General features: G+C 39.3%; 1 protein-coding gene across 1 annotated transcript in view; it reads right to left on the reverse strand.

The window, feature by feature from the left end:
* EREG (epiregulin) overlaps positions 1 to 22,465 on the reverse strand; it is a 41,499-nt gene extending 19,034 nt beyond the window's left edge. The window contains exons 1-2 of the mRNA XM_010594135.3: positions 22,364 to 22,465; positions 6,193 to 6,445 (exon numbers count right to left, since the gene is read on the reverse strand). Of these exons, the coding sequence (XP_010592437.2) occupies positions 6,193 to 6,445; positions 22,364 to 22,465 (355 nt within the window). The remainder of the gene's footprint in view (positions 1 to 6,192; positions 6,446 to 22,363) is intronic.
* Between the last annotated feature and the right edge of the window lie 4,394 nt (positions 22,466 to 26,859).

A 26,859-nucleotide genomic window follows, 5' to 3' on the forward strand; every position in this document is an offset into this window, starting at 1 on the left:
TATGAAGATATAAGGAGATATGACCTTTAAGACATGAAAACCATTCAGATATTCCAAGGGAGATAGTATGGAATAGGAAATAACAGAACTTTGGAAAATAGGCAGTAGGGAGTAGACAGAAATGTACAAGGAAAGAGAAAAATAAATTGAAGAAAAAAGAAGGTTCAGTGCTGTGGGAGCCAAGAGAGCAGATCAGCAACACAATGACTGAAGAGTATGAGTGACTCCATTGTAAATACTTTATTCATCATTATCAAGTGCAAATGATGCTAAAATCTGAAATAAAGAAGTTATTAAGCTAATTTTTTTCTAACACTAGCATTGGTTTTATATTTGCATCCAGCTTATCATTAATATTAATTTTATTTGTCTTCGTAACTCAAACATTAATTATCCAAATTATGGATTATGGGGGGTGCAATGTGTTGTAGATATGAAAAATACATCAGGCCAGTGGATCTCAGCCAGGAGCAATTTTGCCATCACGAACATTTGCCAAAGTCTAGAGACATTTTTGATTGTCACAACTGGAGGTGCTACTGACATCTAGAGGGTAGAGGCCAGGGTTGCAGATAAACATTCTGCAATACATAAGACAACCCTCTTAAAGAATTATTCAGCCCATAATGGCAAAAGTAGCCAGACTGAGAAACACTATATTAGATTTATGAGCTATGGAATCCAGTTCTAACTCAGATACAATTTCCTTATCTCTAAAAACAGATACCTAGGGGTAAGGTGGAGGGGGAGATGGAATTTAGATTAGATTACTCTTAAAGTTCCTTTCATTTCTAACACAATACTTCTCTTTCTCCCATTTACAGTTCATCATTCAGTCATATATCACTGCTCAGTAATTTCTCTCCCTCTCTCTACCTCTCTTTTTCTCTGTCTCTGTCTCTCTCTCTCATAACACACACACCCCCCATCAGAAAATGCACATTGTGTTAAGAGATACAAATGGGAGAAAGAGGGTAGAAAATTACTAGAATTTATCAGAAACAACAAATTGAATTTTCAAAATTTTAAAGAACAGCTGGTTGAGTCAAGATACACTGGTGAAATTTTCACCTAAAGCACAATTAAAAAAAAAAAAACTGCACACACACAGCGGTGAGAACTCTGAATAAAGGACAAATCAAATCATCCACCCAACAAATAGTTACTGAGAGTTTGATAGAACCCTGGAGCCCTGGGGGCACAGTAGTTAAACATTTGGTTGCTAACCAAAAAGGTCAGCAGTTCAAATCCACCGGGCACTAATATCATCCCATCCATCTATTAGGTCCATATACAATAACCTGACAAGTTAGATATTATGATTTCTATTTTACAGATAAGAAAACTGAGGCTCAGAGAGGAATAAATTTTTTATGAAAGTAAGAAATAAAATAACTGAGGTATGAAATCTGTGTTGTTTACAAAATCTATGCCTCTTAATTTAAAGATTATAAAGTTCAACATGTATCTCTTTACACACACACAGACACACACACAAATGAGACAGAGAGAAAGAGCGTTTCCTCCTGTGCTAAGGATTTTCAAGAGGGTTTGCATTTATCTCACTTTCATGCAAAATTAATATTGAGAGCATTTGACCTAAGAAATAAAAATGTTAATTTTTTTTTTTCTGGACAATTATCAAATCATTCCCTAGATTATAAATAGTATCCTGGTTAATTAAGCCATTACTTTAACCTACAAAGTCACTCAACATTTATTTGCTTTGTAACCAGACACCTCAGTCTTACATTAACTGCATTGCCAGAGGACACCGGAGTCTGTTGCATTGCTTCATTTTTTCTAAGGTTCTGGAATGGCCATATCAAGGCTACAGCTGTCAGGCTACACCTCCCTAAGGAGCTTTCCTATTACAGCTTCGGGGAGATTTCCCATTGTCTCCCAGTGGAATGTTCTCAACAGCAGTTACAGCCATATTAATTAGGCTCTTCGCATAGGCCTATTTGACAGGTGAGGAAACCACAATTTAATTTTTTTTTGAAGAGGATTTCTTACTTGGCATTTGCATCTCTTGGGTGCCATTAACCAGGAAATGGGAGATTCTTATGCAAAGAGGGACAGAGAACATTCAAATTCAAATTTCCCAAAGTGACTATGTGAGTACTATACTTTTTTTTTTTAACCAAGGGAAGTCTTTTTTTTCTGTTAACAGAAATGGGCTATAGATTCCAAATTAGTCACTTACCAATACTATACTCAATATACAATAAAAGGGATACCTAAAAAACCTACGATCCAGAGTATAAAAAGATATGACACCTTCTCCTTGATCAAAAAAAAAAAAAATCGATCACTTAATTTAAAACCCAAAAACCAAACCCTTTGCAGTCTAGTGGATTCTGACTCATAGGGACCCTATATGAGAGTAGAATTGCCCTACAGGGTTTCCAAGAATCGACTGGTGGATTCGAGCTGCCAACCTTTTGGTTAGCAGCTGAGCTCTTAACCACTGCACCACCAGGGCTCCTTACTTACCATACATCTTGGCAAATATAGAAATAAAGGCCTCAGTAAACTGACGTTAATGAGTGTAAGAAAAATCATATCCTGGCAACTGTGTTGATTAAAAATGATGAATATATGTTAAATAAAAATTCAACATATTTTTGCCTAGCCAAAGAGTCACAAGTTTTCTGTGTCTGATTTTAAGTGAGATCGTAGAGGAGTCAGCAGGCCCCTTTCTGCACAGGCGCCTGTTTCCATAACAGTCTCTAAGCCCTGGGGCAGCCCCTGGCCTGCTCTGGAACTTCCCTGTTAAACCTGGTATTTTTATTTTGCTCCGGATAACCCTGAGACCCTCTGGGCACCCTACTGTTTACTCTCTAAGTTCTTGTAAAGTATTTTGTTTCACTGAGCCTCAGTTTCTTCATTTGCCAAACTGGGTTAATCATAACCTACCTCATGCAGTTATTTTAAGGCAGAAGCAAGGTAATGGATGGAAAGCACCTAAACACACAACATGGTTGGCACACAGTAGGCATTTGGTAATGGTTAGTGCTCTTCTTACCTCCTGGATTTGGGCCCCTGTGCTGAAGCAGACACCCAATTACCCAATATGCTCACACGGCAAGCCAATGCAGAAGGCGGATACTGGAGTCAAAATACAAACAGGAGAATCCTGTCATCGTGTTTTCTGCCTCTGATGTGTCCTATCAGGTTGTGCCAAGACTCAGGTAGCTCATAAACTCTCAGGGTCAACAGACAAGACCTAAGGCAAGTCAACTGTATCTTTTTTTTTTTTAATATTGTCTTGGAAACATCACTCAGGAACATGTTCGAAACAACCTGTTTGGACACTCTGTGGCATTCATGGGCAACAATGAAAACGTTTGATTTCAGATTGAAAGAATGTGCGACTGGTGACTTTTACTTCCTTATTAAAATATTCATACACAGCTCCAAATTCCTCTTTAAGTTTAAGGAATTGGGGAGAAGTGACTTTTGTTTTGTTTTGTTTTAAACCCTACATGAGGATCTTTTTCTTTGCCCATAAAACTGCAGAGCTCAAGATAAACATTTCTCCTCTTCTCTACAAGATTAGAAATAATTCAGCTCTAAAATTGTAGCTTATTTAGAAATGTGTTATCTAGTATGGTATACCTCAACCCTTTCATTCAATGTTCAGTAGGATAAAAGTGCTAGCAAACACAAGTATGGACTCTCTGTTTGGCCTGGCTTTACTATGTGATATTGGGTCATAGTTTCTAATCCATAAAGCAAAGAACATCAATATCAAATATTAAGAAATATTTTAAATGACCAAATTAGAGAGAGAGAGAGAGAGTGTGTGTGTGTGTGTGTGTGTGTGTGTATAAATCTGCCTGTGTTGGGGGTGGAGGGTGGAACTGAAGTGTCTAAATTTTTTCCACAATTATAAATACTTATGAATTCCACAAAAAGCTACCAGGTCAACAATAAAAAAATATTAGCTGAAACCTAAAATAAAAACTCCTCCTTTTGAAGGCCAAACATTTTGGAAAAGTATTTCTAGGTAATCTTTTGCTTGGGGGAGGGAAAGGAAAGGCAATTTCAGGAATAACAGCATGTCCTTGGGAATAAGACTATTGAACTTGCATACCTGAATAGAGTGTGGGGATGTGATACAGAATTTCAAGCAGGAACTTTAGCAGTGGCAGAGAAATATCTAAACAAACTGGGAAAACAGAAACTGACCTAGCTCATTTGGAAATGGGCTTGGCAGCTGAGGAAATAGGCGAACTATAATTAAGTAATGCAATAAAGGAGTTAAGCACTTTCATGACAACAAAAACACACACTAAGTGGGTAGTAACCAGGTTATTCATAGACTAGAGGCTCTTAAAGTCTCATATTTGAATATTCAATGAGATGCTCAGAACAGACATTTGCATTGTTCAGATGCAACCATACAGGTGGGAAAAAAAAAAATGCTAAATCATTCTGACCTTTGGGTTAATTTCTAACTTGAGGAAGACCGTCAACTTTCTAATTTTTATTTTTCTCACAGAAGTTTCAAAACGAAAATGGAAAAGCCACATTATTCCCTGAGAATCTTCTAAGTCATTCTTAGCTTGGTTTGGGTAGAAACCTCAGATCCAGTTTCCATCTATGTTCCCGAAATTGGATGCCTAGGTTGCAACTATGCACGGTATGCATTTCATTAGGTCTCCCAACCCCCGAGATAAGGTGTGTCAAAATAATAATTTAACTGTCACATCCTGCACAGGTAGAATTAGTGTGTTAGGGGAATTCGGTTCACTGCAACCCCAGAAAAAATGTGTGACTGGTGACTTTTACTTCCTTATTAAAATGTTCACCTTGTTGCTAGGTGTTTTGGAGCCAATTTCGACTCATAGCGACCGCTTGTGACAGAGTAGAGCTGCCCCATAGGGTTTCCTAGACTTATCTTCATAACCCACAAAACCTAGTGCCCTCGAGTTGATTCCGACTCAGAGCGACCCTTTATCTTTATGGTAGCGGATTATCAGGTCTTTTTCCCCAAGGGGCTCCTGGATGGTTTCCCTTTGGGTTAGCACCACAATTCCTAACTCTTGCACTGCCAGGGCTCCAAATTCCTCTTGAAGTTTAAGAAATGAGAGTTGTGATTTTTTTTTTTTTTAAACCAGAAAGGCTACATAAGAATCTTTTTTTTTTTTTTTTTTTCCTGTCTACAAGAATTTCTTGTCGTTGCCCTCGAGTCTATTCCGACTTATAGCGACCATTTTATTATTTACAGGACAAAATAGAACTGCACCGTAGAATTTCCAAGGAGCGGCTGGGGGATTCGAACTGCCGACCTTTTGGTTAGCAGCCGTAGCTCTTAACCACTACGCCACCAGGCTTTCCTGCCAACTCACAGCGACCCTATATGACAGACTAGTGAACTAAAACATCTCAGATAGGAAGACAGACATAAAAAATACGCTCGGGGGTTGCAGGCTACAGGGTGCAATTAGCAGCGGGACCTGCAAAGCGCCGGACCAGCCTCCCCGGGGGCTAGCTGCGCGGAGCGGGCAGGAGGCGGTAACACAAGGTGGGAGGCGTGAAGGCCAAGGGCAGCAGAAACCGCAGGGACCTGGCCATCTCCCTCCTGCTCCAAGTACCCGCAACGTTTTCATTCCGTAGTGTCTGAATCTCCAGCAATGCTGGCACCCACGCAAGCCGCCCCTGGGAAGCTAAATCATGTTCGATTTTAGAAAACTGGCGCAAGACTGAGAAGCAAAAGCCCACCTAGTCTCTACACCTTACTCTCCAAAAAGAGAAAGAACAAAACATGAAATTTCAACAGTGCGTCCAGGCCTTTTAATTTCTAGGTTAAGCAAATTTTCGAAAGAAAAAGTTTTCAGTTTTTTTATTTTGACTAATAAAAACCAAAACCAAACCCGCTGCCGACTCATACCATCCTACAAGGCAGAGTAGAAGTGCTTCCATAGAGTTTCCAAGGAGGGCCGGTGGATTCGAAACAACGGCCTTCTGGTTAGCAGCCACCAGGAGATATATTAATTCGTGCACACCCTCCCAAATAGGGAGGACTCATCATATCGGACTCACATCAGAGACATCCTTTTAAATGGAGTACACTTTAACCTTGCGGAAAACTCACTACTCGTCTATGTGACAGTGCCCGTGGGCGATATTTGTCTTCTCTGCAGTGGTCGCGGGAGCGGGGAGAAGAGGGCTGCAGAGGCTTACCGAGGCAGAGCAGCAGCGCCGGGACACGACCTGCACCGCGCATCTCCATCCTCGTCGCGGCTGCGAGCGTCGACAACCAGCTGGGGGCGCTCGGGCTGGGCGGCGGGCGCGGACGCCTGCGGGGAGCGCACGGAGCTGGGCGGGACTCTGCGCGGCTGTGCCTGGAGCGCGGCGGAGAGCCTGGAGGGGCCACGCGTTGGCTGTGTGTTTCTGACGCCCCGCCAGTCCGGCAAGTGAGCTTAGCTGCCGGGTGCTACGGCCTTTATACTTCTGGGGAGGGGCCTCAGGCCCGAGTACTTACTAGCGGGGTGAGGTGCAAAGTGCCCAGAATTTCATAATCAGCCCTGGGGGAGGAGTGGCCGGAGGACTAGCCGGATGTCATCGTCTGTGTCTGGAGTACCTGAGAGTGGTTGAGGAATGAAAAAATGCCCTTTTGGTTAGCCGGAGACTACTCCCCAAACTTTTCCATCTCCCTCTAGGACTCAAGCAGAAGGAGGTGGACTAGATGGGTTGGTTTGCTTTGCGGGGTCAACTGCCGGCTAGTAGGTGGTTTTAGTTGCCCCGGGGTGACAGGCATACCTTGAGTCAAAGTCGATCTTCCTGCCAGGACTGGTGTGCCCAGTACATGCCTTAGGTGAGGTGTGTGTGGTGTGTGTGTAATTTTACTAACCTTGCCGTGATAACTCTCTGTTTGTGGACATACTTAAAGTTTGTGAGTGCCTCAATCTCCTTCCTTCTAATCAAACTCAGCACTGCCCAGAAATGCCTTCACATGTATGTATACCTTTCTTCCCATCTCTTGCACTTCCAAATTTGTTCGGGCATTTATTGCCTCAAAGTCTAGTAATTGTGAAGAAAAGCCCTAAATTATTTTTTCTTCTGCCCTATTTTCATCCATCAGCCTGCTGCTTTTGATTTTAACTTACCCAAAATGCTGCCTTAATCTTTCATTTGTCTGTCAAAATCTTTCAATGACTCCCCATTGCCCTTTGGACAAGGCCTGCCACAAATCTGAACCCAATCAGTCTTTTCAACCTCACATCCCACTAGTTCCCCAGATAAATTGTCTCACCCCAGCCAGACTGGGAAACTCATTAAGCATTTGCTCAGTCCCATTCCTCTGCCTTATGGTCATGCTCTGGAGGAATGGGTACCTTTTCGGAAACTAGGCAAATCCTTCTATTGTAATGGTTTCCCTCAAGGGCTTGAATTTCTTGAGCCTGCTGGAATCTCTTTTTATTCTGATATCTTACAGCTTTTATTGTTTGTCTTTTTCCTAGACACCTAGATGTCTGGATCTGATATTTCACAACTGGTGAAACTACGTTGTTTAACTTTTTTGTTTGTAAGTCATATCTCCCAAGGAAATGTTCAGATCTGTATGGATACATAAACTACCTTACTCTTTATCGTATTCCCCCGTAGGGCCTAAGTACACTGAGTTGATTTAACAGTACTCAGTATGTATTTGAATAGAAAAATGGAATGTGGTGGATGTTGATAGCTCCTTACCTTTCTACTTTTTGTTGTTTTCTTCTCCTTATCCTTTTCTCCCTCTTTCTCTCTCAATCTAAATATTTATTGGTGACGAATCGACTGGATGGCAGTGGTGGGTTTACTTTCATGTTGGAAACAATTCATCTTTTTTTCCAGTGGTTAAGTTCATGAGTTCTGGATTTAGACAGTCTGTGTGTGAATCCTTGAACAAGTTATTTAATCTGTTCATATGTAAAAGAGGTATAATAATAGCATCTAATTCACAGGAAAAAAAGAAAAAGGATAACGAAAATGCTTTTAGCACATTTCCTAGCACAAAGTAAGCACTCAGTAAAAATTCCTATTGTTATACATAAGCACTAATGCTTAGGATGGTGGTACATGGTAGGTGGCCAATATTTATGAGTTAAATGGAAGAATGAACAGTGGGATGGAGGTAGGATTCTGGGTTCCTAAGTCTAGGTGCTGAACCTATCAAAAAAACAGGCAGTAAGTGACTACTGGAACCAATAAAGATGATACTGGCAATGGAGTACAGTTTCATGGCGCATTGATAGGGATCACAAGTTTAGTAAGTTAGAATTAGGAAGAGGTACTACTGTTTACATAAAGGCTTTTGTTCTACAAACTGAATCTGGAAAAAATAAAGTAGTTCAAGTGTCTGAGAAATGAAAGCAGAATTCCAAAGAATGGGGTACCAGCTGGGAGTGCTTCCTTATTCTACACAGTGACGCTGTCAAGTACTTAACAAGGGGTGACAGGAAAAGAATTTATTAGTCCCATTTGATGTTTGAGCAAATACAGTGCTATGCTTTATGCTCCAAAGAAAGAAGGATGGGGTGGGGAGCATATTGGGGAGAACGAGGTCACGCCACAACAGTCAACTCTGTGGTATTGATATGTGGGCAGGAATTTTTTCACGTTGTAGCTGATGCCTGTGAACACAACATACCATCATCGGGGAAAAAAAAACTCATGTGCTTCTCCCAAAATTTTCCTATGGGCTGATTTCACATGGTGTGAAGAAATCTTTTCTTCACTGGTTGTATGTTTACTCAATTTTCTAGCCATTAGTTTTTGAGAATGACTCCTTCATGACACATCAGAGAAGATTTGACAGCTCCCTCTGCAAAACAGTATTCATCTCCCTTTTTTTTTTAAATAATTGGGAACTGTTTTCATTAATCACTCATTTTAATATATATACGTAGTATGAAGTACAATCATAATTCCTCTTAAAGGCATAAAACATACTTGAAGATAGAGCAGGGTGGGAAGGTAGTATTGAAGTCAGACAGGATTTTTCCAACTGTGAAGTGTCTTTGAAACATCAATCAGATCAGCAGTTCCAAATCTGAGAAGTATTTGGATTTTTTCAAGGGGGTAGTAAATCTGAGCATTATCTATAGATTAAATATATAATATTTCTAACAGTATTTTTAAAAATGTCTTCAGGTTCTACTGTGATTAGTAAAATGCATTCATTTTAAGTTGATATTGCATCATGGTTACTTTGTGCCATCTGTTTTTCAATTAATATCTAGCAAATAACCACTGTTGGGTACAGTTGGAAAAAAAAAGATTTTTTTTTTTTAATTTTTACATTAAAAGATGGCTCTCTTAGGAGAAAAGTTTGAAAATCCTGGACTGGGAGAACAACCATACGATCCAGCAATCCCACTCCTTGGAATATATCCTAGAGAAATTAGAGCCTTTACACGAACAGATATATGCACATCTGTGTTCACTGCAGCATTGTTTACAATATCAAAATAATGGAAGCAACCAAGGTGCCCATGAGTGGATGCATGGATAAATAAATTATGGTATATTCACACAATGGAATACTATGTATGCATCGATAAAGAGCAATGATGAATCCGTGAAACATATACATACGGGCCCTATATTGGTATCAGCACTAAATCCGTCAAAGGTAGCAGTCAGGTCAAGCCCTAGGTCTCCTACAAATAACCAGCACCTGGCATCAGAGAAGGACTAAAAAAAATCTTCTAATTCTTCTTCTATCTCTTGCTTTTTCCATAAAGTTAGTGCTCTTTGTAACTGCAGCTGGCACTTACTGTGACATTAACCACTTTGCCTTTGAGTTGACTCTGACTCCTGGTGACCCCAGGTGTTTCAAAGTAGAACTGTGTTCTACAGGGTTTTCAATGGCTGATTTTTCCGGCCTTTCTTCCCAGGCACCTCTGCTTGGACTCGAACCTCCAATGTATCAGTTAGTAGCCAAGTGTGTTAACTCTTTGTACCGCCCAGGGTTTTTTTTCAAATTGACAACTGAGCATAGCTACTTGGATGAATTACCTTTTACATAACAAAAATCTTTAAAAGCGTTTTTTTTTTAGCTAATTCTTACCGAGCCTCTGAGATAGAATGATACTAGATTGTTTTCTTACAATTAAGGCATTGAAAATTTTAGGAAAGTATCCAAGATTAGATTGCTAAATTTAATATTCTAAATTTTAAACCTTGAAAATGAATTCTATTCTATCAAATACTACGGTTTTAAAAATTGATGTTAGCCCAACTACCACTACTTACCACTCTGACTGGGATTACAACAGAGGGTCCTAGACAGACAGGGAGAAAAATTTCAGAACAAAAAATCAAATTCACAAAAAGGACCAGACTTACTGGCCTGACATAGACTGGAGAAACCCCAGAGACTATGACCCTAAGACACCCTCTTGAACTGGAACTGAAGCCATTCCCAGAGACCTCCTTTCAGCCAAACCATAGATGGGCCTATAAAATAAACAATAACACCAGAGAGAAACATGCTGCTTAGAACAATCAATTACATTCAGTCAACAGGAGAACATTTATCCAGAAGCAAAGAGGAGAAAGACAAGAAGGGATAGAAAATCAGGGCAAAAGGAAATGGGGAACCTAGGACAGAAATGGGAGAGTGCTGACACATTGTGGGGAATGAAACCAACGTCACGGAACACTTGATGCACAGGTTATCAAGTAGGAAATTAATTTGCTCTGTAAACTTTCACCTCATGCACAATAAAAAAAAAAACTTTAAAAAATTAACTTTCTTCTCAATTTAGCCGGATGTTAACCATTATAGGGTCTTTTTTGCAGGTACCACTTTAATAAAGAATTTATGTCTTTTATAACTACATATATATATTTATAATAAAACAATACCTTATAAAATAAAAATAAAGCACAACTTTCCAAGCAAAATTCTTGGTGATATTTTTTCTTCATAACTTTTATGTAGCAGTGACTGTTTTGCATTTCTTCTTGACTAAAAGCCAACAGAGTAAGTACATTGCTATTTAGGCAGCATCTCATTTATTTATTAATTCAACAAATATTTCTTGAAGGGCTCTATAGTGGAATTGTTATATAGAAATAGATATAGAGATATACCAAAAAAAAAACCAAACCTGTTGCCACTGAGTCGACTCCGATTCACAGCAACCATACAGGACAGAGCAGAACTGCCTCATAGGGTTTCCAAGGAGTACCTGATGGATTCAAACTACCAACCTTTTGGTTACGAGCCGTAGCTCTTAACTACTCCTCCAGCCGGGTTTCCATATAGAAGTGTAGGTACAAGTATATATATGGAATACTTAGATGATAGATAGAACTCAAGGGACTTTTAATTCAGTTAAGAGACAAAATAGAGAAAAGGAACATATATTTAATGGTGTGACACTAGCCTCTACTAACCATAAAAACTCTAAAACTCAGTGCCGCCCAGTCGATTCCGACTCATAGCGACCCTTTAGGACAGAGTAGAACTGCCCCCGTAGAGTTTCCAAGGAGCGCCAAGGTGGATTTGAACTGTCCGGCCTTTGGCTAGCAGCTGTAGCACTTAACCACTACACCACTAGGGTTTCCAGAGATGAAAAAGTATTTTTCCCTTGGGAATAAAGCATTGTTTAAGAATTCAAAAAGTGAAATTCTTTGTTTTGCTTTCAGTATACAATAATAATAATTGAGAAAGTTTCGAAGTCTACTAAATAGCAAATTATATTTTCTCATTCATTCACCTGATAATTTGAGGGATTTCTTATATTAACAATGATTTCAACACATTGAAAATTCACATATTTGAGCGTTAAGTGAATGGTATAAGATGGCTGATTAACTAATTGGATGAGTGGATTAATTAAAAAATGCCTTTATTTGTGGTTTACTTTAGATTTAAAACTATAGGTAGAAAAGAATATTACAGCAGTTGGCATTTTTTTCTTAAATCTAAATAAGATGTGAAAGAAAAATCTAAAAGTTCACATATTATGGTAACAATAACTAATATTCATATGATGGAGTACCTGGTGGCACGGTGGTGAAGCACTCTGCTGCTACCTGAAAGATCAGCAGTTCGAACCCACAAGCCGCTTCAAGGGAGAAAGATGTGGCAGTCTGCTTCCATAAAGATTACAGCCTTCGAGACCCCATAGGGCAGTTGTATTCTGTCCAGTACGGTCGCTGTAAATTGGAATCGACTCCATGGTAATAGGTTTGATTTTTCTTGGAATATTCATACCTAACATGTTTAAAGGTAACCCTGGTGGCGAAGTGGTTAAGTGCTACGGTTGCTAACCAAAAGGCTGGCAGTTTGAATCCACCAGCTGCTCCTTGGAAACTCTATGGGGCAGTTCCACACTGTCATATAGGGTTGCTATGAGTCAGAACAGACTTGACCACAATGAGTAATGAAACATATTTAAAACACTAGGTACTTTAAAAATATATTTGCTTATTTATTCCAGAAAATAACCTTATGAGGTAGATAGTATTATTATTTCCATTTTACAGATGAGACTAAGGGGGAAAAATTGAGGAATTTTTTTCAGGTGCTTTGCTTATAAGTGACAGAGATGGAATTCAGACCAGACAGTCTTCATCTGCTCTCTTCACCACTACACTGTGTCACTTTTACCTGTGACAACCTTTAAACCAGTTGCAGTGGAGTCAATTCTGACTCATGGAGGCCCCGTGAGTGTCAGAGTAGGAATGTGCTCCATAGGGTTTTCAATGTATGATTTTTTTTTTTTTAAATCACCAGGCCTTTCTTTCAAGGCACTTGCGGGTGAACTCAAACCTCTAACCTTTCGGTTAGCAGCTGAGTACATTAACTGTTTGCACCACCCAAAGACTGCTCTTGTTCACCTAAAGTACAGGGTTTGCTTTATGTGAGATGCTCTAGTATATTTTCATTAAAATCTATGTTTCTAGAGTTTTTTAAAACCCATTGCCCTGGTGTCAATTCTAGAGTGTTTTAGCCTCAGGTTATTTGCGGAGAGTATTCCCATTCCTTTGCAGAGAGTTTTCTCTTATTTTCCTTAAAGAGAGCTATTTATGTTGTTTTCTTATTAAGGAGAAAACCACGTGTGCCCATCTTTTAACTTCTGTCTCCAAAGCATTGGCTAAGTCTTGCTTTTTGATTGTTCATTGTGCTTGTGAGAAATACTTTATTCTAAAAATGTCACATCAAAAATGCCATCCATGAATTTTATCAACCACAGCCTCTGGAAAATCATTCAGTAATCCCCAAATATAAAAAGAGCTAGATATTTTTTGACATTGGGAACCTGACCAATTCTGAGGCTGCTGCTTCTTGTACTTGCCATGAGTTAGTGCTCTAATAACAAAAGAGCCTCTTCTGTCACTCATGCATATCCACAGAGCAATAATTACACACGTACTGATGATGAATTAGGAATGCAGCTATCCCTATTTAAAGCATTGCTGTTCGAGTTTAGCTACGCCTAAAAAAAACGCCTAGTTGCGTGTAATTGTACACTTCCTACATCAACGTTGCTACTCCTTAAGCAACATTTTACAGTGAAAATGTTAACTTTCTTAAAGTTATTTATTCAACAAACATTCTATGTCCCATAAAACCACAAATTAATGGTCTAAGTGAACATACTTAATTTGAGGAAGTTTTCATTTTATTGCTAAATCATCTGCATGATTATTGCCTCAGTTATGGAACTTTGGGATTTAACATTAACTTTACCAAAAGAATTTGGTCTTTGTCCTTGGTTACTGAGAGATAACCTCTAAAACTTTGGAAATTTCCCTGTAATTGAAGTGCCTTTGATGAGACCTCCAGGCTACAAATGAGAGTTTATGCTAATGAGGTGACTCAGGTAGGGGCTGGCCAGGCAAGAAAGACCACCAACCATCCAGTGGCCTGGTATCGGTCGACAGGGGTGGGGGGTATGACTCAATTGTTCATGCTGTTTTAGTTTCTTAGTGCTGTTATAACAGAAATACCACAAGTGGGTGGCTTTAACTAACAGAAATTTATTTTCTCACAGTTTAGAAAGCTAAACCTGTTGCCGTTGAGTTGATTCAGACTCATAGCAACCCTATAAGACAGAGTGCAACTGCCCCATAGGGTTTCCAAGTCTGTAATCTTTACGGAGAGGAGCCTTGGTAGCACAGTGGTCAAACACTCAGCTGCTAACTAAAAGATCAGTGGTTAGAACCCACTAGCCGTTCTGTGGGAGAAAAATGTGGCAGTCTGCCTCCTTAATTAAAGATTACGGCTTGGAAAGCCCTGGGGCACTTCTGCTCTGTCCTTTAGGGTCATTATCAGTCAGAAGCAACTCACAGGCAATTTTTTTGTTTTTGGAATCTTTATAGCAGCAGACTGCCACATCTTTCTCCCACAGAGTAACTGGTGGTTTCGAACCCCCAACCTTTCGGTTAGCAGCTAAACACTTTAACCACTGCACTGAATTCAGGGCACTGGCTATAGGGCAATTTTCTCTCTGTAGGCTCTGGGGGGAATATCCTTGTCTCTTTCTTGGTTTCTTGATGATTTCTGCATGGTATCCATCTTTCTCCATTTGTGCTTCCTTGCTTCTGTGTAGAATCTGCTCTTTTTATATTTCAAAAGTGATTGGCTTAAGCCACACTCTGATATGGCCTCATTAACATAACAAAGAAAATTCTGTTCTCAAGTGGGATTACATCAACAAATATCAAAAAACCCAAAACCCACTGTCCTTGAGTCGATTCTGACTCACAGCAACCCTATAGGACAGAGCAGAACTGCCCCATAGGATGTCCTAGGCTGTGAATCTGTACGGAAGCAGACTGCCGCATCTTTTGCCTGCCGGAGTGGCTAGTAGGTTCAAGCCACCCACTTTTTGATTAGGGGTCTAGGGCCTTAACCATTGTGCCATCAGTTCTCCTTATTCAACAAGAATAGGGGTTAGGGTTTACAACACATATTTTGGGGGAACAAAATTCAGTCCATAACACATGCCTACACAATGAGGCCCCCAATAAAGGCTCTGGACACAAAAGCTCCATGAGATTCCTGGTTGGTGAAAGACATGGGAGGGGAGCATGTCTTTTGGGACAAGGAACCTCCACACTGGGAACCCTCCCAGATCTCTTCCTTTGTACATTTCTTCCTATAATAAAACTATAATCATAAGTGTGGCATATTCTCTGAGTTTTGTGTTCTAGTGAATTACCAAACCCAAGGGAATGGTGAAAGCATGCAGATCAGAAGTGAGGGGGCTGGAAATCCCCCAAGCTTATGGCTGCCATCCTGAGGGGTAGTGGGAAAACCTCCAATTTGGAGCTGGCAGATGAGAAGTGAGGCTATCAGGGAGACTTGCAACCTTGCAGTTGGCTCTGAAGTCTTGGGCTGGCTTGGCAGTATGGAGCACAATGTCCTTTAACTTGTGAGATCTGACCTAGCTCCTGGTGGCTAGGGTCATAGGGAGAAGGGCTGCCTGTGCAGCTGGTGTCAGAACAGAAGTGGAACTGAATTGAATTAAACTGAATTGATTCTTACAGTGAAGTGTAAGAAAAGCAGGAACTTTAGTATTTTCATTTCAGTAACTTTATATGTTTTTAATGTTACTGTTCTCAGGTGTAGGGGAAAAAAACAAAACTAAACTTATGTGGTAAGTATTAAGCTTGAAACTTTCTTGTCTTTCAGTCTCCTCAAAGACACTGAATTACTTTCTAAATTTAAGTTTCAATAAACAGTACCTGAGACTGCCTAATTTCTGCTTTTTTTTCTGGAGGTAAAACACCTAGAAGACTGAGTGGAATATGCCACAAAGATCCTAGGAATAGTTTTATGACTGATTTTTTGTTTATCACCACAATTAACAGATATATTTTTTAAAAAAGCTGTTAAAGGCAGTAAAGCAATAGTTATTAAAGTCTTAACTTTTATTGTACTGGCTATTACTACTAGTCGTGTCTATTTGACTTAGAAAATATCCCCCAATAAAATTGCTCATAAAATGATACTCTATTTTGTAATGCATTTTACTCTGTATGGAATTATTTGTATAAATTGTTAATATTACTGGTTCTTACTCATGGCTGCACATTAAAATTACTTGGTCAGCTTTTGAGAAAATACTGATACCTGGGCCCTACCTTCCCAGGGATTCTGATTCATTGGTGTAGAAGGGCCTCAGATGAATGTATTTTTACAAGGTGACAGTTTAATGTTTTAATTAAAGCATGGAAAGAAAGAAAGAATACCGATCCACACATCTTAGATCCAAGTTCTAGTCCTGACTCTGAAAATAAATTGTCGTGTGATCTCATGTGAGTCATTAACTTCTCTGGGCCCAACGTCTCAAACTTTTAAAATGCAAGTTTGAGCTACATGACCTGTAACCTCATAGCTTCCTATGACTCTCAAATATGGTGCTAAGTAGATAGAGTCACAACTTTCTCTTGACAATATGTGCCTTTAAGCACTGAACAACTTTAGCAAACTGCAAAGGCATCGGCTACAATATCCTAGAGTGATAGCACAGATAAGGTCCTCACGATATGAAAAAGTAGTTAATCTGATAAACAGGTTTCTCCAGTTTTCCAAAATCTTTCCTTCATCTCCCCTGGGATCTGTGTTTAGGCTTTTTCCCCATTTTTTTCATTTTCTTCCCTTTGCTTACAACTTATGAGTCATGAACTCCAGGAAAAACAATGGAGGGATATCGAAACCAGAAAATGCAGATCCTGCTTGTTGCTGATCAAGAAGGCTATAATGCAGTTTTTAATTACCGAAACCACATTTATGAAGAAAGTTTCACTTTTTCTGTGGGGAAAAAAATGTGGTTAAATTAAATGTCCTAAAAATCAGACGTGATGGTTGAGATTGTGTGTCAACTTGGCTGGGCCATGGTTCTCAGTGGTTTGACAGTTGTGATGTAGTTTGGCAGTCATATGATGTTGTGATCACTTCCATGATGAGATTGTTTATGATGTGATCGCCTCCATGATGGGATCTGTTGTGAATAGCCAATCAATTGAAAGGGAGTTTCCTTGGGCGTGTGGCCTCCATCGAATATAAGTGGACATTCTGACAAGGCTCACGGGCTTTTGCTGGTGTTGGATCCCACAGCTGGCTCCTGTTCATCTGATCTCGGGTTGTTGGGACTTGACATAGCAGCTTACCTGCAGTCTTGCCTGCTAATCCTGGAATTCGTAGATCTTTGCAGCCTGTGAGCAAAAGCCTTGCTCTCTGACTGGCCAATCTTGGGTTCTCCAGTCCCTGCAGCTACGTGAATTAGGAGAAGCCTCTATCCCAACGCATGTACTTGGGGTGTTCCAGCCTCTGCAACCCTGTGAGCCATTTCCTTGATATAAATCTCTCTGTATATATCTTTCTGGAAACCTTGGTGGCGAAGTGGTTAAGAGCTATGGCTGCTAACCAAAAAGTTGGCAGCTTAATCCCTCTTTGGTGAGAGGCATCTGGGGTCTTAAACACTAGCAAGCAGCCATCTAAGATGCATCAATGGGTCTCAACCCACTGGGAGCAAAGGAGAATGAAGAACACCAAAAACATATGGTAAAGGTAAGTTCAAGAGACAGAAAGGGCCACTTAAACAAGAGACTACATCAGCCTGAGACTGGAAGAACTAGATGGTGTTTGGCTACCACGGATCACTGCCCTGACAGGGAACACAACAGAGAATCCCTGATGGAGCAGGAGAACAGTGAGATGCAGATCTCAAATTCTCATAAAAAGCTCAGGCTTAGTGGTCTAACTGAGCCTCTGGGGACCCTGGAAGTCATGGTCCCTGGACCCTTTGTTAGCCCAAGACTAGAACCATTGCCGAATCCAATTCTTCAGACAAGGATTGGACTGGACTATTTGATAGATAATGATACTGGTGAGGAGTTAGCTTCTTGCCTCAAGTAGACACATGAGACTATGTGGACAACTCCTGTCTGGAGGCAAGATGAAAAGGAAGAGGGGGACAGGAGCTGGTTCAATGGACATAGGGAATACAGGGAGGAGAGAAGGAATGTGCTGTCTCATTAGGTAGAGAGCAGCTAGGGTACACAGCAAGGCGTGTATAAGTTTTTGTTTGAGAGACTGACTTGATTTGTAAACTTTCACTTAAAGCACAATAATAAAAAAAAAAAGGTCAGCAGTTCAAATCTACCAGGCTCCTTGGAAACCCTATGAGGCAGTTCTACTCTGCCCTATCGACTCGATGGCAACTGGTTTGTTTTTGGGGGGGAGTTTTTATATATTTACATGCTTTACTGGTTTTGCTTCTCTAGCAAACCCAACCTAAGACACCAGAAAAGAAAATAATCTAGTAAACATAAAAGAAACCAGATTAGTAGTAAGAAACCTTAGGACAAGTTCTAGCTCCCATCATTCGTGGGTCTTGTGATCTACTTAAACTCCATTAGCCTCAGTTTCCTCATCTGCAAAAATGGAGATGATCATTCCTGTCTTTCCTTCATCGCAGTATTATCATGAGACTCAACTGAGACAATGTTTAATAGAACAGTGAAACAGTGCTGTATGATATAATTTTTGGCATTAATAAACATCACGTATTTATTTAGTGCCATGGAATACAAAAGAGTACAAAAAATGTACAGGTTAACCAGGATGGTGTTGGATTCCCAAAGCAAAGAGAGGTGGGTGTTCCAAGAATGAGGGATAGATGTCAATGTCATGGGGAGGAGTGAGGTTAAGAAAGTAAGTATGAAAGAAGAGATTTAGCAATAATGATGCCACTGGTACTCTTTCAATAGAAAGTTTAGTAGAGTGGAGAGGACAGAAATCTAATTACAAATGTATGATACCCTGTATTTCTTCTAATTCTAGATATTACTATCAGAGACTATGGATCATCTATGAGTCTCGGTGTGGTGACATTCATAGCATATGATTTCCATAATTTGTCAAGACATAAATGCAAAACCCATGTAATAGAGATGAATCATTCTTCCACATGGGCCTTTGGATTTTACTCAAAGATTCATAGCTTACTTTTTCTTATTCAATTTGGAGAGAAACCTCAAGAATTATTTTCTCTGATACCACATAGCTCTTATGAATATTATTTCTACTTTCTTAATTAAGAATGTGTTAGGGACAAAGTGATTTTCTGAGATTTTGTCTTTGTTAAATTTATTACTCTCTACTGATATTCTCTTCCCTCTACACCCCTATTCCACAATTGGTATGAGGCAAAAGAGAGAAAATCTTTGAAAATGCAGGGCTTTTTATTTGCCGAGCTGAATGATAAAAGTAGATATTGAAATTTAGAGAGCCTGGGACAAATCCCAATTTGCCTTGCTTAAAAAAGAGATAAATTAATAAAATATAGGAAGGATTCAGTAGAAAATAGAATGATAAGCACTGCAGGAGCAGGGAAGAGCTGGGAAACTAAAGGGCTGGGGTCAAGGAGAAGTACATGAGAAGAAATTTTAATGAGGCTTTTGGGAATGAAATGATACGGAGTTAGACATAAGTTCCTTTGTCATTTCACAAAAGAATTTTCAATGAATAGTGAATTAAAAACAAGTGCTTTGTTTTCTCTGGTACAATGCAAAACGGACGTGCAACACTAGGAAAGCTAGTGTCAGATTGTAGCTTTAGATTTAGTCTCTTGATCATGAAACATAAAAGTACCTGAAGGTACTTTGGGGTGAAGCTAGTGGGGAAGTCATTGCAATAAAACTTCAGCAATGTTCCTGTGTATTTGGGAATTTTGCATAGACGGATGGGTTTCAAATAAGGGCCAAGCACGGAAGCCTGAGCCGTGAGTTGGGACTCAATTCTGGAGGGTGTATTAAGCCATATATAATTAAATTCGCACGAGTAAAAACACTCCTCCCCAACCTCCATCATGCCTATATACACACACCTGAAAAAAAGAAAAAAATAAGCCACACACACACGCTAAAAAAACTGGCTAAAAATAAGCAGTAACATCACAGTCAAAACTTGGAATAGAGCCTCAGCCTTTCGTATCTTCAGTGAAGGTTAATAGCTGACTCTAGAGAAGTATTCTCAGTCTTTACATTTTTTTTTTTTTACATGGTGAACTTGAACGGAGTTGCTTGAGTTTGAATCCAGGCTCTACTATTAATAATTGTGTAATTTTTGCCAAATTTTCTCATGTGTAATGTGGGATGATAAGAGAGTTGTTGTGAGGGCAAAACTTTTAGAACGTTGTCTGCCACATAATAAGTACTCAATAAATATTATTTTTTGCTGTTGGTGGTGATTTAAAGGCTGTATCCTCCTCAATACTCAAAACCAGATTCTAATATTCTTGAGGCCAAAATAATGCCCTATTCATGTCTGACTACCTTGCTATTTCTAGTTTAGTGTCTTGCATATAATAGACACTAAATACATAGTTACTGAATGCATTTGCTGTTTACCAAAGCTGAATTCCAAATTATAATTTATAGGACAAGAAGCAAATTGCAACGAGACTAGGTTGTCCTATATCTGGTAGTGATTAGACATTACAATGTTAATGATTATTGCAACTGTAATTCCAATTACATTAACAATGTGAACATAATCATAACTGGCTCTTTAACCAGTTTTGTTAGACAACTATGAATCAAGCTTAGAGCCAATGGTAAGGAAGCATTGCCCATTTAGCTGTCAACAACACTTCTCAGCATTGATCAGTAGCACTCATAAGTCACAATGTCATATCATGGGCTTGGTGTGGACATTCAAAAACCTGTTGAGCAGAAGAAATGACTTGAAGCAACCTTCAGAATATTTTGCACATTGAAGACTCTATAACATCCTGAATCATACCTAGAACAGCTAATCAGAGATGAGATGAATCATTTTGTAAAAATACTGTGCAGTTTAAAAAGTCAAGGGACTCTTTCTTGTAGTGACCCAGTAATTAGGAACCCAACCAACACGTTACCTTTGTACTCCTCATGAGAAAGGTCTGGTAACACTAGGGTGAGCATTACTGTGAAAATGAACACAGGTAATAGCCTGAGGCCTGAAAGATAAACACATCTGCACTGTGACTAAGAGAAGTGATACTATCCAATTCAATGGAATAGCTAAATCATTTGGTATTCTTACTTTTTATATTTGAAACATTTGAAATACTTTCAAGTGTGCATTCTTGATTTGTGAAGGGCTTAGAGACGATGATAGAGGGCATGAGAATGCCCAAGTTATTAAAGATCCTTAAAAAAAATGTATTGTGTTTTTGGTGACGATATACAGAACACTTTAGGTTTCCAATCAAAATTTCTGCACAAATTGTTCAGTAACGTTGGTTACATTCTTCACAATGTGTGAACATTTTAAGAATTTTTGTTCTGGTTGTTCCATTTCCATGGATCTAGTTTCACTGCACCCTTACGTTCTCTTCTTTGTTATAAAGTAATTGTTAACTATTTGGTCCCATATAGGTGATTTTTTTTTTTTTTTTTTTGTATTTTAGATGAAGGTTTACAGAACAAACTAGCTTCTCATTAAATAATTAGTACACATACTGTTTTGTGACATTGGTTACCAACCGCATAACATGTCAACACTCTCCTTTCTCGACCTTGGGTTCCCTATTACCAGCTTTCCTGTCCCCTCCTGCCTTCTAGTCCTTGTCCCTGGGCTGGTGTGCCCCTTTACTCTTGTTTTGTTTTTATAGGCCTGTCTAATCTTTGGCTGAAGGGTGAACCTCAGGAGTGCCTTCATTACTGAGCTAAAAGGGTGTCCGGGGGCCATACTCTTGGGGTTTCTCCAGTCTCTGTCAGGAGGCCAGTAAGCCTGATCTTTTTTTGTGAGGTAGAATTTTTTTCTACATATTTCTCCAGCTCTGTCTGGAGCCCTCTATTGTGATCCCTGTCAGAGCAGTTGGTGATGGTAGCCAGTCACTGTCTAGTTGTGCTGGACTTAGTCTGGTGGAGGCTGTGGTAGATGTGGCCTATTAGTGCTTTGGACTAATCTTTCCCTCGTGTCTTTGGTTTTCTTCATCCTTTATTGCTTTGGATGGAGTCACACCAGCTTTTAAGACCCCAGATGCTACTCACCAAAGTAGAATGTAGAACATTTTCTTTATGAACTATGTTATGCCAATTGATCTAGATGTTCCTCGAGACCATGGTCCCCACAGCCCTCAGCCCAGTAATTCAGTCCCTCAGGGAGTTTTGATGTGTCTATGGAGCGTCCATCACCTTGACTTGGACAAGTTGTGCTGGCTTCCCCAGTATTGTGTACTGTTTTACCCTTCACCAAAGTTACCGTTTATCTGTTGTCTATTTAGTGTTTTTCCATCCCCTCCCCAGCCTCCCTCGTAACCATCAAAAATTGTCACGCTTTGTGTGTAAACCTTTTCAGGAGTTTTTATATTAGTGATCTCATCCAATTTTTGTCCTTTTGTGATTGACTTACTGCGCTCAGCATAATGCCCTCCAGATTCATCCATGTCGTGAGATGCTTCTCAGATTCATCCTTGTTCTTTGTCTCTGTGTAGTACTTTGGGTGGTACTCCATTGTGTGTATGTACCATAGTTTGTTTATCAATGCATCTGTTGATGGGCATCTAGGTTGTTTCCATCTTTTTGCTATTGCGAACAACGCTGCAGTGAACATGGGTGTGCATATGTCTATTAGTGTGATGACCCTTATTCCTCTAGAATATATTTCTAGGAGTGGGATTGCTGGTTCATATCATATTTCTATTTCTAACTTTCTAAGAAAGCACCATATCATTTTCCAAATGGTTGTACCATTTCGCATTCCCACCAGCAATGCATAAGAGTCCCAATCTCCCCAAAGCTTCTCCAACGTCTTTAATTTTCTGTTTTTTGGATTCGTGCAGTACTGCCAGCATGAGATTGTATCTCATTGTGGAGCTAAAGGCTAGTGATCATGAGCATTTACTCTTGTGTCTGTTAGCCACTTGAGTGTCTTTTTTGGTAAACTGTCTGTTCATTTCCTTTGCCTATTTTGTAAATGTGTTGTCTTTTTGTTGTAGAGGTGTTAGGTTTTCCCGTAGATTTTAGAGATTAGACATTTGTTGGATTTGTCAGAGCCAGTTTTTTTTTTTTCTTTGGCAGTCTGTAGGTTCTCTTTTTACTCTTTTGGTGAAGTATTTTGATGAGCGTAAGTGTTTAATTTTTAGAAGACCTCAGTTATCTAGCTTATCTTCTGGAATTCGTGTGCTGTTAAAGTTTGTATCCTGTTAATGCCATGTTATTAGGACCTCTAGCATTGATCCTATTTTTTCTTCTATGATCTTTATAGTTTTTGGGTTTTTATTTAGCTCTTTGATCCATTTTGAGTTACTTTTTGTGTGTGCTGTGAGGTATGGGTCCTGTTTCATTTTTTTGCAGATGGACATCCAGTTATGCCAGCACCATTTGTTAAAAAGACTGTCTTTTTCCCATTTGATGGACTTTGAGCCATTGTCAAAGATCAGATAACCATAGGTGGATGTATTTATACCTGGGTTCTCAATTCTGTTGCATTGGTCAATGTATCTGTCGTTGTACCAGTACCAGGCTGTTTTGACTCAAGTCTTTCTACTTTATTCTTCTTCTTCAATAGTGCTTTACTTATCCGGGGCCTCTTCCCTTTCCATATAAAGTTAATGATTAGTTTTTCCATCTCTGTAAAGAATGCTGTTGGTATTTGGATTGGGATTGTATTGTATTTGTAGAATGCTTTGGGTAGAATTGACAGTTCAAAATGTTGAGTCTACCTATCCATGAGCATGGTATGTTTTTCCATTTATATATATCTCTTTTGGTTTCTTGCAGTAATGTTTTGTATTTTTCTTTGCATAGGTCTTTTACATCCCTGGTTAGATTTATTTCTAAACATTGTCTTTTTTTAGGGGCTATTATTATTATAAATGGTATTGTTTTCCTGTTTTCCTTTTCATCATTCTCTTTATTGTGTATAGGAATCCAACTGATTTTTGTGTGGTTGTCTTTGTATCCTGCTAATCTGCTGAATCTTTCTATTAGTTCCAGTAGTTTTTTTGTGGAGGCTTTTGGGTTTTCTATGTATAGTATCAAGTTGTTGTTTGGTGCCGCGAGGTTGGTTCTGACTCATAGCAACCCTATGCACAACAGAATGAAACACTGCCTGGTCTTGTGCCATCCTTACAATTGTTGTTATGCTTGAGCCCATTCTTGCAGCTCACTGTGTCAGCTCACCTTGTTGAGGGTCTTTCTCTTTTCCACTGACCCTGTACTTTACCAAGCATTATGTCCTTCTTCAGGGACTGATCCCTCCTGACAACATGTCCAAAGTATGTAAGATGCAGTCTCACCATCTTTGCTTCTAAGGAGTATTCTGGTTGTACTTCTTCTAAGACAGATTTGTTCATCCTTTTGGCAGTCCATGATATATTCAATATTCTTTGCCAACACCACAATTCAAAGGAGTCAATTCTTTTCGGTCTTCCCTATTCATTGTCCAGCTTTCACATGCATATGATGCGATTGAAAATACCATGGCTTGGGTCAGGTGCAACTTAGTCTTCAAAGTGACATCTTTGCTTTTCAACACTTTAAAGAGGTCCTTTGCAGCAGATTTACCCAATGCAATGTGTCTTTTGATTTCTTGACTGCTGGTTCTATGGCTGTTGATTGTGGATCCAAGTAAAATGAAATCCTTGACAACTTCAATCTTTTCTCTGCTTAGCATGATGTTGCTTATTGATCCAGTTGCGAGAATTTTTGTTTTCTTTATGTTGAGCTGCAATCCATACTGTGGTCTTTGATCTTCAACAGTAAATGCTTCATGCCCTCTTCACTTTCAGCAAGCAAGGTTGTGTCATCTGCATAACACAGGCTGTTAATGAGTATTCCTGAAACCCTGATACCCCTTTCTTCTTCATATAGTCCAGCTTCTCAGATTGTTTCCTCAGCATACAGATTGAATTAAAAAAAGTATGGTGAAATGATATACAACCCTGACGCACACTTTTCCTGACTTTAAACCACTCAGTATCCCCTTGTTCTGTCTGAACAACTGCCTCTTTATCTATGTACAAGCTCCTCATGATGACAATTAAGTGTTCTGGAATTCCCACTCTTTGCAATGTTATCTATAATTTATTATCATGCAATCAGTCAAATGTCTTTGCATAGTCAACAAAACACAGGTAAATATCCTTCTGGTATTCTTTGCTTTCAGCCGGGATCCATCTGACATCGGTAATGATTTCCACGTCCTCTTCTGAATCGGGCCTGAATTTCTGGGAGTTCCCTGTCAATATACTGCTGCAGCTGCTTTTGAATGATCCTCGGCAAAATTTTGCTTGCATGTAATATTAATGATACCAAAACCAAACTAAACCAGTGCCGTAGAGTCAATTCCGACTCATAGCGTCCCTATAGGATAGAGTAGAACTGCCCCACAGAGTTTCCAAGGAGCTCCTGGCAGATTCAAACTGCCGACCCTTTAGTTAGCAGCCGTAGCACTTAACCACTACTCCACCAGGATTTCCAATATTAATGATATTGTCCTATAATTTCTGCATTTGGTTGGATCACCTTTCTTGGGAATAGGCGTAAATATGGATCTCTTCCAGTTGGTTGGCCAGGGAGCTGTCTTCCATATTTCTTGGCATAGATGAGTGATCACCTCCAGCGCTGCATCCATTTGTTGAAACATCTCAAGTGATATTTTATCAACTCCTGCAGCCTTGATTTTTCCCAATGCCTTCAGTGCAGCTTGGGCTTCTTCCTTCAGTACAATCTGTTCCTGGTCATATGCTACCTCTTGAAATGGTTTGGTATAATGACTCTGTGTATTCCTTCCATCTTCTTTTGATGATTCCTGAGTAGTTTAATATTTTCCCCATATAATCCTTCACTATTATCATATCATAGTATCATATCATCTGCAAATAGGGACAGTGTAACTTTTTCATTACCAATTTGGATGCCCTTTATTTCTTTTTCTTGCCTTATTCCTCTAGCTAGGACTTCCAGCACAATGTTAAATAGGAGTGGTGATAAAGGGCATCTTTGTCTTGTTCCTGTTCTCAAGAGGAATGTGTTCAACCTCTCTCCATTAAGAATGATGTTGGTTGTTGGTTCTGTGTAGATGCCAATTATTATGTTGAGGAATTTCCCTTCTATACCTATTTTATTGAGAGTTTTTTTCAGGAATGGGTGTTGGACTTTGTCAAATGCCATTTCTGCATTGATTCAGATGATCATGTGATTCTTTTATATTACTTATGTGGTGGATTACGTTGATTGATTTTCTAGTGTTGAACCATACTTGCATACCTGGTGTGAATCCTGCTTGGTCATGGTGTATTATTTTTTTTTTAAATATGATGCTGAATTCTATTGGCCAGAATTCTGTTGAGAATTTTTGCATCTATAGTCATGAAAGATACTGGTGTGTAATTTTCTTTTATTGTAGTGTCTTTGCCTGGTTTTAGTGTCAGAGTTATGCTGGCTTCATAGAACGAATTCAGAAGTGTCCTTTCCTTTTTTACATTCTGAAATAGTTTGAGTAGTACTGATGTAAGCTCTTTTCTGAATGCTTGGTGGAATTCTCCCATGAAGCCATCTGCGCCAGGGCTTTTTTTTTTTTTTTTAACCTTTTCAATCTCTTCCCTTGTTATGGGTCTGTTCAAATTTTCAACTTCAGTTTGTGTTAGTTTGGGTGGGTAGTGTGTTTCTAGAAATCTGTCCATTTCCTCTAGGTTTTCAAATTTGTTGGAGTGTAGTTTTCATAGCACTCTGTTATGATCCTTTTTATTTCAGTGGGATCTATTGTAATGTCTCCCATTGCATTTCTTATTTGAGTTATTTGTGTCCTGTCCTGCTTTTCTTTTGTCAGTTTGGCCAGTGGTTTGTCAACTTTGTTGATTCTTTCAAAGAACCAACTTTTGGTTTTGTTGATTCTTTCTATTG

This window comes from Loxodonta africana, chromosome 5 (genome assembly GCF_030014295.1).
Source record: "Loxodonta africana isolate mLoxAfr1 chromosome 5, mLoxAfr1.hap2, whole genome shotgun sequence".
Lineage (NCBI taxonomy): Eukaryota > Metazoa > Chordata > Mammalia > Proboscidea > Elephantidae > Loxodonta > Loxodonta africana.